General features: G+C 45.7%; 1 protein-coding gene across 2 annotated transcripts in view; it reads right to left on the minus strand.

Moving 5' to 3' along the window:
* LOC122945126 overlaps nucleotides 1–15,982 on the minus strand; it is a 110,768-nt gene that overhangs the window by 78,022 nt on the left and 16,764 nt on the right. For both annotated transcript variants that reach the window (XM_044304014.1, XM_044304015.1), the window contains exons 6-9: nucleotides 8,850–9,170; nucleotides 5,898–6,239; nucleotides 5,231–5,536; nucleotides 57–392 (exon numbers count right to left, since the gene is read on the minus strand). In XM_044304014.1, the coding sequence (XP_044159949.1) occupies nucleotides 57–392; nucleotides 5,231–5,536; nucleotides 5,898–6,239; nucleotides 8,850–9,170 (1,305 nt within the window). The remainder of the gene's footprint in view (nucleotides 1–56; nucleotides 393–5,230; nucleotides 5,537–5,897; nucleotides 6,240–8,849; nucleotides 9,171–15,982) is intronic.

Raw genomic sequence — 15,982 nt, forward strand, 5'->3', positions numbered from 1 at the left:
GAATGCACCCTTGTACATATATGATTTTAAATGTTTGTATAAATCACGTTACTCACCCCTCTTCATCGCTTTCTTTGTGCTCCATTCTATTGGATCCTTTAGGCTGGGATGTGAAACTTTGCAGATAAATTCGAGGTCGTCCGGCTCTGACAGAACCATGAATGATAAGGAGGCTGAGCAGGAGCGCAGGTTATCAGCAGTTCTCTCCGGTTTGATAGACATTCTGTAAGTTCCATCCATACACGGTGTTACAGATTCCCCCACCTTCTCGTACCAGTTCACCGTCAAGTTATCAGGGAAAAACATTGAGATTTTGCAAGTGACTGCCGTCTGTTTGCCCATTTGCAGAATCAGAGGAGTCATTTCCACAATTCTTGGACGCCAAGGAAAATCTAGGAAATATCAGTGTTAGATGTAGAGAATGTTCTCGCATGACAAGACGATGCAGCAACATCAAGACAATCTGCCTGAGATTTTCATTTGGAAAAAGTGTGTGGAAACACATGAGATAATTGCCTGCTACCTTTTTCTTATTTATTTTTTTACATTTTTGCTGTAGGTTGAATTTCTTTAAAGCGGTTGGCCACTTTTTGGCTTCTGTTGACTGATGTGTTAGTAATATGACTACAGTATACAGCATTTACTAATATAACCTATTTGATATTTTGCACCATATGCCCCTTTTTGGCCAAGACTTTTGGGCGGTCCACACAGAGGTCCTGTCCATATAATGGCTGCTGGCGGAGGGTCATGTGACCAGACAAATCCCCCCCCCCCCCAGTCTCCTCATTTCACATATACTGCCCCTGCCATCTGCACTGGGAGTTTAGAGCCGGAGGATTGTGTTTGAACAGAGAAGACTGAGTGATGTGTCTGGTGACACGACCCTTCATCTTACGGACAGGACCGGTATACTTTCGGCACTGAATATTTGCCCAAGAAGGGGACATGGCAAATATAGATGTGCCCCCCCTTCCCTTTAACCCACCAAAACACTCATAAACCTCCAGTTTACAAATATTTAGTACTTGATTGAATATGATACATACACATAAAAAAAGAATAGCAGCAAATATCAACCCAAAAGAGGATACGGAGGGGGCAGCAGAGTCCGTCCCCCACACTCCATAAGCACCCAAGGCAATGGCTCTCACCATAATGATACACGATAACTGGTATTAGGGGTCCAGAAACGGGGCCATACAACCTACCCAAAGCTTATCTATAATCACAGCAATGTAGAAACACATTGCACTTCAGTACAGACCAATACAGTAGCGTGTATCATGAATAGTATAAGCACAACCATCAAGCCATACCGAATGTGGGAACCTGACTCTGCAGCCGCCTCCACCCAACGGCGTTTCGCCAACCAGGCTTCTTTTACTCTGTTGGGAGATCGGTGGGGGATGGAGGTCACAGTGGTAGAGTAGCTCTACAAGGCACTTTTACCATCTACAGTACGTCCTGTCTGTTGCTCTTTTAGAACAACGGCCCATTGTGTCCATAAAAATTAAATGAAGGATATAGTGCAAACTTACAGTAGTAATAGAAGAGAAAGATCTGTAGATAGAATTTCTGACCACCACTTGCAGGAACTACTATTGTTACTGTTCCTTTGCAGCTACTATAATTATCACAGCTGTGCTCTCAACATGATAAAACTGTATGGGAGATAAACTTTACTGTAGTGATCATTCCACCTATTTTTTGCAGTTTGCATTAACATCAGTTAAAGGATAACTGTCACATTTTTATTTTTTTTCAATATTGGATTCTGGTAATTAATATCACCTTATTTGCCATGTTTTAACTTTTTGGCTCTTTAGTAAATAATTCCTAAAAACCACATTTATGTCCCCAGTATATGCTATTCTTACCTAAGATTAAAATCAGGTTGCTATGATTCATCCGTCTTCCAATTGTGCTCAGATGAAAGACGAAGGACGCACAAGGAGGCCGCCCTCATTGGTGGCAGCGGCAGTTCCGATTAGAGTCCCAGCAGTGTAATGCTGGGGCTCCGATCGGTTACCATGGCAGCCAGGACTCTACTGAAGTCCTGTCTGCCATGGCCAGTTACTCTGCAGCAATATACTTACATGCGCTGTGGCCGCCGGGCGCTCCTCCTTCTTGTAACTCGTCACAGGTCTGTGCGGCGCATTGCTATAAGCATAAGCAATGCGCCGCACAGAACTGTGAGTTACAAGAAGAAGGAGCGCCCGGCGGCCACAGCGCATGTAAGTATATTGCTGCAGAGTAACTGGCCATGGCAGACAGGACTTCAGTAGTGTCCTGGCTGCCATGGTAACCGATCGGAGCCCCAGCATTACACTGGTGGGTGCACTGGGGGCTGATGGAGATGGCACTGGGGGCTGGTGAGAGGCACTGGGGGCTGATGGAGAGGGTACTGGGGGCTGATGGAGAAGCACTGGGGGCTGGAAAGGCAATGAAAGGCAAAAGATAACAGTACACATAAATAAGACACATGAATTAACGCTCCACAATCCAGCCACTTCCTAAAGTGTATGTGATAGAAGGAGGAGGAGGGCGTGTTTAAGTGTAGAGAGCAACCATTGGTTGAGGTGCAGCTGTGTGGCCTCTTACTGAGAACAGTTAGGGGGGAATCCAAGCAGCTCCCACAAGAACCTGGGACACTTAGGGTCATAATCCGCCATAAAAAACACTGAATTTGCCAGTGGAGTTTTGGCACGAACAGTGCGCCATACTGCGGCCAGCGACTGCGCCTTGTCTGACTGCAGTTTTCAGAGGGAAGCAGCGCGGCAGTTTGCTGGCGGTTTAGAGGGACATCTCATTTCTTGGTGCAGTGTGTGGACAGCTGCTGCAGGTGACGGCTTACAGATTAGTGCCATTCTATGGAGGTAAGCTGCAAGCAGGTCCTCGGCATCCAAAATCAACAACTGCAGCAGAAACCGCGGTGGTCTCTGCTGCGGTATATGCAGCTGATGCCGACAGTGTCAGAATGCATCATGTGGACTGTCCCTTACACAGCATTTTATGTTCATTATATTCTGCACAGTGACTGTGAGCGACGGGATAGTTCATGACAGAGTTTACCTGGAGCCTATTGTGTTCCATGAAATGGAAAGTGTTATAGTATCCACACATGTGGCTGGTGCCTTGTCAGCTCACACCTGGGAGACAAGCACACTCGGACAAGTCACACAAGCGACACATGCACACTCGGACAGCTCACACCTGGGAGACAAGCACACTCGGACAAGTCACACAAGCGACACGTGCACACTCGGACAGCTCACACCTGGGAGACAAGCACACTCGGACAAGTCACACCTGGGAGACGTGCACACTTGGACAGGTCACACCTGGGAGACGTGCACACTCGGACAGCTCACACCTGGGAGACGTGCACACTCGGACAGCTCACACCTGGGAGACATGCACACTCGGACAAGTCACACCTGGGAGACAAGCACACTCGGACAAGTCACACCTGGGAGACGTGCACACTTGGACAGGTCACACCTGGGAGACATGTACACTCGGACAAGTCACACAAGCGACACGTGCACACTCGGACAGCTCACACCTGGGAGACAAGCACACTCGGACAAGTCACACAAGCGACATGTGCACACTCGGACAGCTCACACCTGGGAGACAAGCACACTCGGACAAGTCACACCTGAGAGACGTGCACACTCGGACAGCTCACACCTGGGAGACGTGCACACTTGGACAGGTCACACCTGGGAGACGTGCACACTCGGACAGCTCACACCTGGGAGACGTGCACACTCGGACAGCTCACACCTGGGAGACGTGCACACTCGGACAGCTCACACCTGGGAGACATGCACACTCGGACAGCTCACACAAGCGACACGTGCACACTCGGACAGCTCACACCTGGGAGACAAGCACACTCGGACAGCTCACACAAGCGACACGTGCACACTCGGACAGCTCACACCTGGGAGACAAGCACACTCGGACAAGTCACACCTGGGAGACGTGCACACTTGGACAGGTCACACCTGGGAGACGTGCACACTCGGACAGCTCACACCTGGGAGACATGAACGCTCTGACAGCTTATTCAAGGCCAAGGGACACATGCACACTCGTGCAGCTCACACCTTGGACACATGCACAGTATTTGTAAACAAGCTTTACTTTAGATTGTGTTGGAATGAGTTTAGGCCCCTTTACACTGCTAGATTTAGCAATTTTGTAAAGGGGCCTTTAGGCACTGCGTTTTGTGCTACACATATCTGGCCGTGTTGAGATTCATCAACACCTGTAATATCACCAAAGGTTATATTAGTAAGTGCAGTACTGGTACATTGATGAACAGTAACCAAAAAGTGTCCAACCGGCTTAAGGACTCCAATTTCTCATGACATTAATTCAATGCAATGTCACAACATGGCAGCAAAACGTCTGAGGTTGCAACCTACAACACAACAACTGGGTGGCCGAACATAGACTCTGGGACGAGCGAATTGACTTTGGATTAAACATAATGAAGACCGCCCTGCATAGTCAGTCGTCATTGTTAATGGCTGTGTGACACCTTTAATACGGCACGGCCATTAACAATGAAGACATGGCCACAACCCGACCTTATCACAGCCGCTCTGTGTGGCCGTACCCCAAGAAAGAAAAGGAAGAAAGAACATACCTGTCACCAAGACAATTAATGTTCACGGGTATGGAAAGAAGGGTGCTCACAAATAAACTTAAAATTGTAATATTCAGCGTCTTCCATCGTTAGTACGCTCAGAATTCTCCAACACTCTGCATATTTATATGGATAAACGATGGAAAGATAAACTTTGCCCATTACAACGTAAATGTATAATGTAGATATAAAACACTTCTGACGGCTCAGCATCCTAAGGTAGCTGGAACAGAAGCCTCACCGTTCAGTGATCTGCCATCACCACAACATGTAGCTGAACAAAAAATACTGGGATGGTTATAGTCGGGTTATTGGAAATGTATGGATTGTTAACAGAAGAGTTTTCTACGGCTGCTGTGTAGTGTAATACATAGAGGCTGCAGAAGCCAAAAGGATGGACGTGTTTTTATAAAAACCTAATACCAAAATGTATTAGCCCCAAAATGCATAAAAATCTATTATATGTAAAATATGGCTCTGAAAGTTTCTTTAAACTTTAAACCCCTCTTTTTTTTTATGCAGAGTTGTCAGGAGGATCATGTACGTGCACCGAGTTCACCGTCTCACCTGCATCTCTTACAGACATCTCTCTGCTTTCTGCCCGGTCCATTGTTTTATGTTTCCATGTCACTTTCAGTTTAAAATCCACGTCGTTAAAGCTCTGCCCGGGGATTGTACACCTTGTAGTAATGGAGAAGGTGCCGTCCGGATTTTCGGCGGCTCTTTCCTCTGACGGCCTCTTCTCCTGGGATTGACCATCGCTCCATGTGATCCTTATGTCTTTAGGATAAAACTTTAGAAGAGATAAAGCTGCTATCACATCTCCGGAGTCACTGATGGAAAGCTGTATGGGATGGTCGAGTGTAGGTTTTACTGAAAGAGAGAAGAAATAAAGCGTAAATCATCAGTAATACACAGACGGTCATCAGATGCAGGATCTGCAGTTAAATGATGTCTAATCTTTCTTTTTGGATGTATCATAGTAACATATTATATAAGGCCGAAAAAATACATTTGTCCATCCAGTTCGGCCTGTTATCCTGCAAGTAGATCCAGAGGAAGGCAAAAAATATATAAAAAATGCGATACTAGTGCACGCTAGGCAGAGTACCAGTGCTATAAGGTCATGGTGATGGCAGATCCTTCATGGTATAAAGTGAATAGACCCTGCAGCTCTTGACGGCTGGAGATGACACTGGTGCGGATCTTACTCGGAGGATCCGCCTGAACTCACCGCACACTTGTATCCGTCCTGTGCTCCTCTCCGCCGGCTGCTCCAGGCTGGGATGTGCGACTCTACAGATGATCTCTGCGCCTTGATCCTCCAGCGATGGGGTGAGCAGTAGACATGCTGTGCAGGTAAATGTCTTGTCGCGCTGCTTCTGTGACGTGTGAGGTGTAATCTTGTATTTCTCAGACGTCTTCATTATTTCCTCATTACCCTTTACTTTCTTAATCCAGTTCACAGTGAGATTATCGGGGTAAAAACGTGAGATTGTGCACTGGAGCGGCGTCTGGCTGTTCAGCGTCAGATTTGGTGTCAATATTTCCCCCAGTTCTGGAGAAGACATTAAATCTGCAAAAAGAAAACTTATCAGATGCTTCTTTGCACATTCATACACAACAGCTGTGTTATTGATGTGATTTTTCAATCCGTCATCATTTAGGTGAAATCACTGTACCGAGTATCTAAGTGCAGGGCCGTATTTATAGCATCTTGGGTGTCTCAGCAGTTACAGCACATCAAGAAGAATACATTAGAGCTTATACAATTGTATGGACTTAGTCTGTCGCTCAGTAGTTAAAATCAATCAGTAGTGTAAAATGGCACCGTGTAGCCAAGGCCTTAAACGGTAATAATGTTTTCAATAATTTTTGGTCAAAATGTTGAACCCTTGTCTATGTACAGCCTTGAGTTTCTCTTGTATAAGGATCTGAATCTTCATTCTGTGCCATCAGGCAGCTTAGTTGCCTGATGGCATAGAGAACCCTAACCGTATATTTACGGCGCTGGTCGATGTGACTTAAGGACTGGTGCCGTACATGTACGGCGGGCTGATCAGGCTGGTGCGGGAGCTGCACCCACCCGATCAGCGGCACAGATCCGGCAGTCACTGACAGGTGGGCCCCTGCTGCATACGCCGGCATCAGTGAAAACACAGATCCCGGTGTATTAACCCCTTGTATGCCGCCGTCAAAGCTGCCCGCGGCATGCGGAGGGTACGCAAATGACGGGGACCCGATGGCAGCCCAATGCCTTTCATGTAAGATCCAGCCCTTAGGCTAAACTTCTAAGTCTTCTAACGTCCCCAAAAAATAAAATGGCATTCACAAAACATAAAGTAGACAAATGGGAAATGTAAAGTAATAACTATATGAGGTATCACTATCTGTTTAAAAAGCAGAGAAATTGAAATTTGGAAAGTTGCGAATTTTTCCAATTTCTTAATAAATTATTATAATTTTTTTAAATAAAAATTTAAAATATTGACTTAAATTTGCCACTGTCATGAAGTACTAAGTGTCATGAGAAAACAGTATTGGAATGGCTTTGATAAGTAAAAACGTTCCAAAGTTATTACCACATAAATTGACATGTCAAATTTCTATCAAAAAGGCCGGGTCCTTAAGGTGAAAAATGTTAGGGTCCTGAAGGGGTTAAAATATGGGGGTCATGTGTTCAGAGGACTAGTTATTTGGTACAGCAATCATGGTTACTTTTATCATTTTTTGATGTTTTTGCCCCATCAACGCCTTCTAATCACGTGTTTGATTCAATGGATAAAAAAACTTTATGTTTATCTAGGAAGCCTTCCATAGAATGTGATGGAGCTGTGAGTGATATGGAAGCTGAGTAGTAGAGATGAGCAAAGTTTAGAAAAATTAGATTCGCCAACTTCGCAGAATTTAGCCAAGAAATTTGATTAGTTAACAATGAATTTGTCACAAATCACTATAGATCAGGAATACCCATCTGCCTTTCCTCCTTTTACACATCATCTCATATCACTGAGAATATGTAATCAGGAACATCCAGCTCCTCCTCTCTCTGCATCTTGCTGACTTTTTTTTAGGACACAGAAACTTTGAAGGATGATTTGGAAGACATAAAGCTAGCAAAAGATGAAGATAGTCATCATTAAAACCTGGCCCCCATAAGGGGTGCAGACTGGATGGAGGAATAAGTAGGAAGGAGTAAATAAAACTGACGCAGTATAAGTCTCCCTGCACTGTCCCTGCACTGTCCCTGCACTGTCCCTGCACTCTCCCTTCTCCAATATTTTTCTAAAAAAAAATTTCAGCAACAATGTCCCTAGCGCATGAGCACTTGCCACGTCTCTCCCTATGCTCAGCTCACAGGACAATGGCAAAGACCGCGTGGGATAAGGGCTTTATAGGGCTGTGACATCACAGATGATGGCTTTCTGCAGATTGTCTGGCTGCATGGCATTATGGGTGATCTCGCGTTCCTGGGCTTCTTACTTTCACTTTGTAACATGTGCAGCTGCCATTTTGGGGAAAACTGATTTGCTACCACGAAGTGCAAGGAAATTCAGATTTGCTGCAAATCAAAGTTTTCATAAACTTTGTACCAAATTCCATTTCGAATGCTTTGCTTCGCTCAACACTACTGAGCAGGAACCCCAGATATCACCTGCTTTCTCTTGTGCACGGGAGATATTTATTTTACCAGTTTTTAGGGATTTCTTCCTTTTCTCTGTGCCCGGTCACATTTAGGCTACTTAGTAAAAATTTTACATGCCCTTGTTATCTCTGCCCCCCTTGCATGAAAGGTGCACCCCTCTTAATTGTAGTGCATCTCTGAAGGTCCATGTCGCAGAACTGAAATCTAAGTCAGCAAGGGAGCCGATGAAGATTGCAGGTATAATCTACGCCAGTTTCCAGGCCTAGATCATAATAAATGTGGCTATACACAAACTGAGCACAAAGCAGGACACTAATTGCCCAAAAATTCACCTTTTTGACCCCAGTCTTCTGGCATACAAGGATTAATAAATGTCCCTAGCTTTAGCTTGTTTTGCTCATTTGCAGATCGAAAACGTTTTGTCCTCAACTTTTGGACATAACGGAAAATAGAAAATCTTTGTGTTAGAGGTAGAAAAATATCATCATGTATATGTGTGGTTATACGATGCAGTAATATACAGCAGAATGCCGTCCTTACATGTGTTGTCTTTGTTCTGATGAGGCGTCCATTCTTTGTAGGACGGATGCTTCAGTTTCCGGTGAGTCACCGTAGCACGCAGGGTATACTCCTCTCCTGCGATGACTTTGTCTCTGAGGCTTTCAGTGGTGCTGGTCACATTAAAAGTGCCATCTGGGTTTTCTTCCATGATGTTTGTAGATTCCAGGTTCTGTGGGGTTTTACTTGAAGAAGGTTGAAAGATTTCCCAGGTGACTGAGATTTCTTTGGGGTAAAAATGGTCCACATTCAAAGTGAAGCTGCCGTCTGTCACCTGTGTGATGTTCCTTAGCTTTGGATGGCCTGGAACGAACAAAACCATAATTTATACTTGCACTTAGTGTTGATCACGAATATTCGAATTGCAAATTTTTATTGCGAATATCGGCACTTCGAGAATTCGCAAATATTTAGAATATAGTGATATATATTCGTAATTTTGAAAATTCGAGATTTTTTTTAATCAGTACACATGATCCCTCCCTGCTTCTAGCTTGTGGGCCAATGAGAAGGCTGCAATATCTTTGACTTTAGGACTAGTGTTGATTGCAAATTTTCGTAATGAGAATTTTTGTAATGAGAATTTTCGTAATGAGAATTTTCGCAATATAATAATTCGCTATATATTCTTGTTTTAGAATATTACAAATATTCTAAAAAATGAATATATAGCAATATAGCGAATATTTTAAAAAAAACGGATATAGAGCAATTTAGCTTACCGTATATACTCGAGTATAAGACGAGTTTTTTGGCACATATTCTTGTGCTCAAAAAGCCCCCTCGTCTTATACTCGAGTCTAGGTCTTGATTGCGAAAATTCGCTAAAAAATTCGCATGAACTGGTATTTTCCCAGTTTTTGTACTGTTAAAGTTATTGTTGATACCATATTGTTTTTCTTTGAAATAAATATTCAAAAAACCTTTAACCTACTGATGCCTCAATTAATGTAATTTTATTGGTACGGTATCTATTTTTATTTTTGAAATTTACCAGTAGCTGCTGCATTTCCCACCCTAGTCTTATACTCGTCAATAATTTTTCCCATTTTTTGGGGGTAAAATTAGGGGCCTCGGCTTATATTCAGGTCGGCTTATACTCGAGTATATACGGTATATAGTGCTATAATCTTCTTCGTCTAATAGTTGTAATTTTTTTCTCATCTGAAGTTCAGATTGGAAAAAAATTACAACTATTAAAAAAAAAAAGATTATAGCACTATATTAGCTAAATTGTTCTACATTCGTATTTTTTTCGAATATTCGCTATATTGCTATATATTCTTGTTTTAAAATATTACGAATATTCTAAAAAACAAATATATATTTTTTTGAATATTTGTCTTTTTTTTAAATCTGTACAGTTGTTCCACTTTGGCATACTCCTCCCCGACAAGCGTCCCCGTCACCATGGGAACGCCTGGGGGTAGGGTGTAGCTATAGGGGGTGCAGAGGTAGCAGTCGCTACCGGGCCCAGGAGCCTGAGGGGGCCCAAAGACCCTTGTGCTGCATAAGAAGACACACAAAGCACTGAGGGAAGGGGGGCCCAAGCCTAACTCTTGCACCGGGGCCCATGAGCCTTTAGCTACTCCCCTGCCTGGGGGTTAGAAAATACCATCGGATCTGAGTTTTCACGATCTCATTGATTCTTATTACAAAAATTTGCATTACGAAAATTTGCAATCAACACTACTCTTAACGAATATTCGACGAATATTCTACGAAATATTTGCGAAATATCGCGAATTCAAATATAACCCCTGCCGCTCATCACTACTTGCACTATACAGAACAGTTAATGTGGAGAACCCTTTGGAGAGATGGCAAATGAAGTTCATTTTGGTCAAGGAAACAAAAGGTGCAGTTACAGGTGAAACTCGAAAAATTTGAATATCGTGCAAAGTTAATTTATTTCAGTAATGCAACTTAAAAGGTGAAGCTAACATATGAGTCTCATCACATGCAAAGCGAGATATTTCAAGCCTTTATTTGTTATAATTTTGATGATTTTGGCTTACAGCTTATGAAACCCCAAAGTCACAATCTCAGGTCCCCTTCACTCAGGGGATATGGATTAATTATCTGACTAGAGTGTGACACTTTGAGCCTAGAATATTGAACCTTTTTACAAAATTCTAATTTTAAGCTGCAATAATACAATTCCTTTTCATTTGCATTACTGAAATAAATGGACTTTTGCACGATATTCTAATTTTTCGAGTTTCACCTGTATGTATTTAATAGTGAAACTTTGGGAAAATCGGTGTAAGACTTGTGGATATTGGTGGACAGTAATCCTAACTTCAGCAGCCAGTGTCAGATAGCTGCTACCAAGGAGAATAAATAATGTGCATTTCAAGATGGTGCAGAGGAGGGCAACCACGGGAATTATAGGAATGGGTGGACTGCAGTACAAGACAGGTTATCAGATTTGGGGTTATTTAGTTTGGGAAAAGATGGCTTAGGGGCGATCTCTTTACAATGTGAAACACAGTATGTGGACAGTGTAGAGATCCCTCTAACCTTTTTTTACCTAAACCTCTTACTATGATGAGAAGGCATCCTCTACGTCTAGAGGAAAGAAGGTTTCCCTGTCATCATAAACCATGATTCTTTACTGTAAGAGCAGTGAGACTATTGATCTCTCCGCCACAAGTGGTGATGGTTCATTCATTGTACAGGTCTTTCTTAAAAAATGTAATATCACAGGTTATTTGTACTAGATTTGTGGAGACGGGACGTTGATCCTGGGAGGTATCCCAGTTGTCGGATTTGAAGTTGCAAATGAAGCAATTTTGGTAGTAAAGGATAGCAATAACAAATTACCCGTCTGTCACATCTGAGGATGGGGAAAACCCTCAGCCGTGCGATGCCGGAAGATGTTATTGGCTGCTCGGCCAGGACTACAGAATTAGGGAGCAGGTCACCTCCTATCGCGTCCCTAACCTGACCCTGACTCCTAACCATATGAGCCAACCCTGATGGTTGGAGGGCTCATACACCGGAACCTAATAGTCCCTGCTGGCCCTCAGGGTGGCCCTGAACTAGGAGCAGGGTAAGACAATCTGTTCCTCATAGGCACGGAGGAACAGGAGTCTCACTGGCAGATGGAAAATAAGAAGGAGGATAACTCCAGCTTACATAGCTGAAGTACCCCTCAGACTTCTGAATCACAGCAGAAGCTATATAGGCCCAAGTAGCCACACTCACACTCAGACACACCCAGTGTTCACACACAGAGAAGGGAATTAACCATTCTCATGTAAGAGGCAGCCCTGATCATCCAGCAACATTTCCAACACATATATATATAGCAGACTGTCATGTTTCCCTCCAGCCACCAGAGGCCACTGTGGCTGAGTAGGACAGTGAGAGGAGTTGTTTCCAGAGGACAAGGAGTTAAGTTTTTTCCCGGGCTGAGCAGAGGGCCTGGGCTGAAGGTGTCTGAGTACACAGGAAGAAGGACGCTGTGCACTGAGAGGGAGATCCACAGGGAAGATTAGAGTGATTTCTCCCTGCCTGCTGTGACACAGTATCTGGACATTAGAGTGTGTTTGCTCTCTGACTGAGCTGATGTGTCCTGGTGTAGAAGAGAGACTGCTGCAGTGTGAGGCACTTACCAGAGGGGCTTGTGAGTGAATTCCAGGCCCTGCCTGATTACACGTCCAGAGCTGCTGATTATCTCTAACCAGAGTTACAGAGACTACAAAGAGAGGCCAGAGCTGAGCCACGCTGAAGCAAGCAAGCAAGCAAGCAAGCAAGCAACCAACCAGATTGGGACCCAGACTGTACCTGCCTGCATGTGCCGGACACCGAACTGTGAGTGCACTGATGCTAACCTGAGCTAGGACATAGTGGAATAGGATTTAGTTTAGTGCACCGTAGAGGTGCACCCCGGGTAGCGGGGACAGATAGGACTACCTAGAAGAGAGTAGCCTGCTATTGTCTGTACTTGTGTTTGTGATTCATTTGTGTTCTTTATGCAAATTTCCATTATCTTTATTGTGAATTCTCAAGCTGTTCATATTGTAAATCTGCTTCTCCGGCAGTTAGAGTTCTCTTTTAATAAAGCCGGTTTCTACTTCAGCCTCCTTGTCTGCTGCACTGTACTTGAGTCCTGCTCTACGGTCTCTTCCTCTGCTGACCGTTACAAGTGGCGCTGCGAGCAGGGTACAGTCACAGAGATGGAGTCGCGCCATACTACTGAGGCTGCCTATCCAGCCCGACAACAAACCTATCAGGCGACTCCGTGGGTTCCTACACCCGAATGCCCTTATGCTAGTTTACCATACCATCAAGCCCCTCATTACCTTTCAGTGGGGCCATCCAGCCAAGCTCTGAGGGCACCTCCCACTCGCAGGCAAAAAGTGGGCCGTCAAGGGGCACAGTGTTGGCGGTGTGGAGATCTAGGACATTTCGCCAGAGAGTGTCGGAATAATCCAGCTGGACGCCAAGAGCCGCCGTTAAACTACCGACCCCTGCAGTAGTGGGGCGTACTGCAGGGGAGGTGGAGAGCCAAGTTACCCAGCAAAGCTCCGAACACCTGGTCGCAGGGTGCCCCACTATACGAGCTGAGTTCGAAGGTGTTCCTGTCGACTGCTTAGTGGATACCGGGTCTCAGGTGACAACTATGCCCGAGTCATTCTTCTACCGTTACTTTCAAGCGCTGGCCAAGCCAGAACGAGAGACACTGGTCCGGGTTACAGCGGCTAACCAACAACAGATTCCTGTCACAGGGGTCGTGTGGATGAATGTACGGCTATGTGGACAGGAAGTGGGGCGGAAAGGTATCTTGTTGGTCCCCGAAACGTTCAAAGAAGATGTGCCGGTGATAATGGGCATGAATATCCTGCGAGAATTGGATCAGATCATGTTCACCAAACGGGGGCCGGGTTACTGGAAACAAGCCACCCCGCACAAACCTACCCAGAAAGCATTTCAACGGCTAATCCGTTTTTGTGGAACACAGAAAAGTGTACCAGCACACCAGGCGGTGGGAACGATCCGAGCGCCAGGAAAGGCTACCTTCACCCTTCCCCCTGGTCGGGAGACCGTGCTGACGTTACCCGTGGGAACTTTCCGTAATCTTGAAGGCATGGAGGTGTTCGTTGAACCAACAGGCCTAGGAGAGCTGGGTCAGGACGTCCTGGTGGCCCGGACACTGGGAGTGGTCCAGAATGGACGAGTACCCATAAGAGCTGTGAATGTGGGATATCTAGAAGTTCCCTTGACGCCAGGGGTGGAACTGGCTCGTGTGTACCTACATCAGGGAGAAATCCTGAGTCAGAGAGAAGTGACTCTAGCTCCGGTAGGGGATGCTGGTTGGACCCTGGCAGTTACTGCCAGTGCAGAAGAGGCGCCGACCCCAGAATGGAATGGGGGAACCATCTTGGGTCAAATGGAGATAGATGTTAAGGCTCTCAGCTTAGACCAACAGCGAGCAGTTGAAACCATGCTGTGGGAGAATCAGGCTGCGTTTGCCCGCCACGCCGATGACTTTGGCTGCACGAATGCTATCACACATGATATACCGACGGGGGACACTCCACCAATTCGGGAGAGATATCGACAGATTCCGCCCAAGTTGTACCAGGAAGTGAAGACGCTATTGAAACAGATGATAGATTCCGGAGTGGTGCGGGGAAGCCAGAGCCCTTGGGCAGCCCCAGTGGTGCTTGTCAAGAAGAAGGACGGCACTATTCGATTTTGTGTGGATTACCGGCGGTTGAATGCTTGCACTGCGCGAGACTCATATCCTCTGCCACGCATCGAGGAGTCTCTGACGGCTCTAGGACGAGCCAAATACTTCTCCACCCTGGATCTAGCAAGTGGGTACTGGCAAGTACCAGTGGCTGAGCAGGACAAGGCAAAGACAGCATTCATACTCCCCATGGGGTTATTTGAATTCAACAGGATGCCATTCGGACTGACTAATGCCCCTGGAACCTTCCAGCGGCTGATGGAGAGATGCCTGGGAGACCTGAATTTTGAAGCCACTCTGATATACCTAGACGATATCATCGTATACTCTGCTACTTTTCAAGAACACTTGAATCGGCTAGGGCAGGTACTCGAGCGACTGCGATCCCATGGCCTGAAGGTAAAGCCAAAGAAGTGCCATCTCTTCAAGAGGGAGATCGAGTACCTGGGCCATAGGGTGTCCCAAGACGGAGTGCTACCGTCCCAAGACAAAGTGGCTGCAATACGACAATGGCTAGTGCCGAGAACACTGCGTGAGTTGAAGGCCTTCCTGGGACTGACTGGGTACTACCGGCGGTTCATCAAAGACTACGCAAAAATAGCGGGCCCTCTGAATGAGTTGTTGAGAGGAACGGCTGGGCAACCCAAGGGCCAAAGTATCCCCTGGGGACAGAAACAGGAAGAGGCCTTCCAGGCCCTGAAAGAAGCCCTGACATCGGGCCCCATCTTGGCTTATGCCGATTTTGATAAACCATTCATCTTAGCTACTGATGGCAGCCTCTACGGACTTGGGGCAGTCCTGTCGCAGGTACAAGATGGACATGAGAGAGTGATCGCTTATGCCAGTAGATCCTTGCGAGATACGGAGCGAAACCCCCATAACTACAGTTCCTTCCGGCTGGAACTCCTTGCCCTGGTGTGGGCTATGACGGAGAAATTTGCAGGATATCTGACAGGAGCTAAGATCTTCGTACGGACGGATAACAATCCCCTGGCCCATCTGGGTACTGCCAAGTTGGGAGCCCTGGAGCAACGCTGGGCGGCTCGCCTCGCAAAGTATGACTTCTCAATTCGCTACCGCTCCGCTACAGAGAACACTAATGCTGATGGTCTCTCGAGGGTTACTTTTGAAACTCCAGTAGGGGATATGGATGAACAAAAGGAAGAAGATGAAACTCCTGACTTCCGCAAGTTCGCTCCCCCAACAGTCACGGCCCAGACAAGTGGGGAGGCCCGTAAGCTACCCAAAGCATTGGGGAGAACTAATGAAGAATGGGGCAGATTGCAAGATGAAGACATTGGACTGCAGCAAATGAAAAGCTGGGTAACCCAGTGCAGGAAACCCAACAAAGAAGAAAGGACTGATCTGGATGCTGAGATGAAGTCCGTTCTACATCAATGGGACAGACTGGAAG

Source organism: Bufo gargarizans, chromosome 8 (assembly GCF_014858855.1).
Source record: "Bufo gargarizans isolate SCDJY-AF-19 chromosome 8, ASM1485885v1, whole genome shotgun sequence".
In the NCBI taxonomy this organism is placed as follows: domain Eukaryota; kingdom Metazoa; phylum Chordata; class Amphibia; order Anura; family Bufonidae; genus Bufo; species Bufo gargarizans.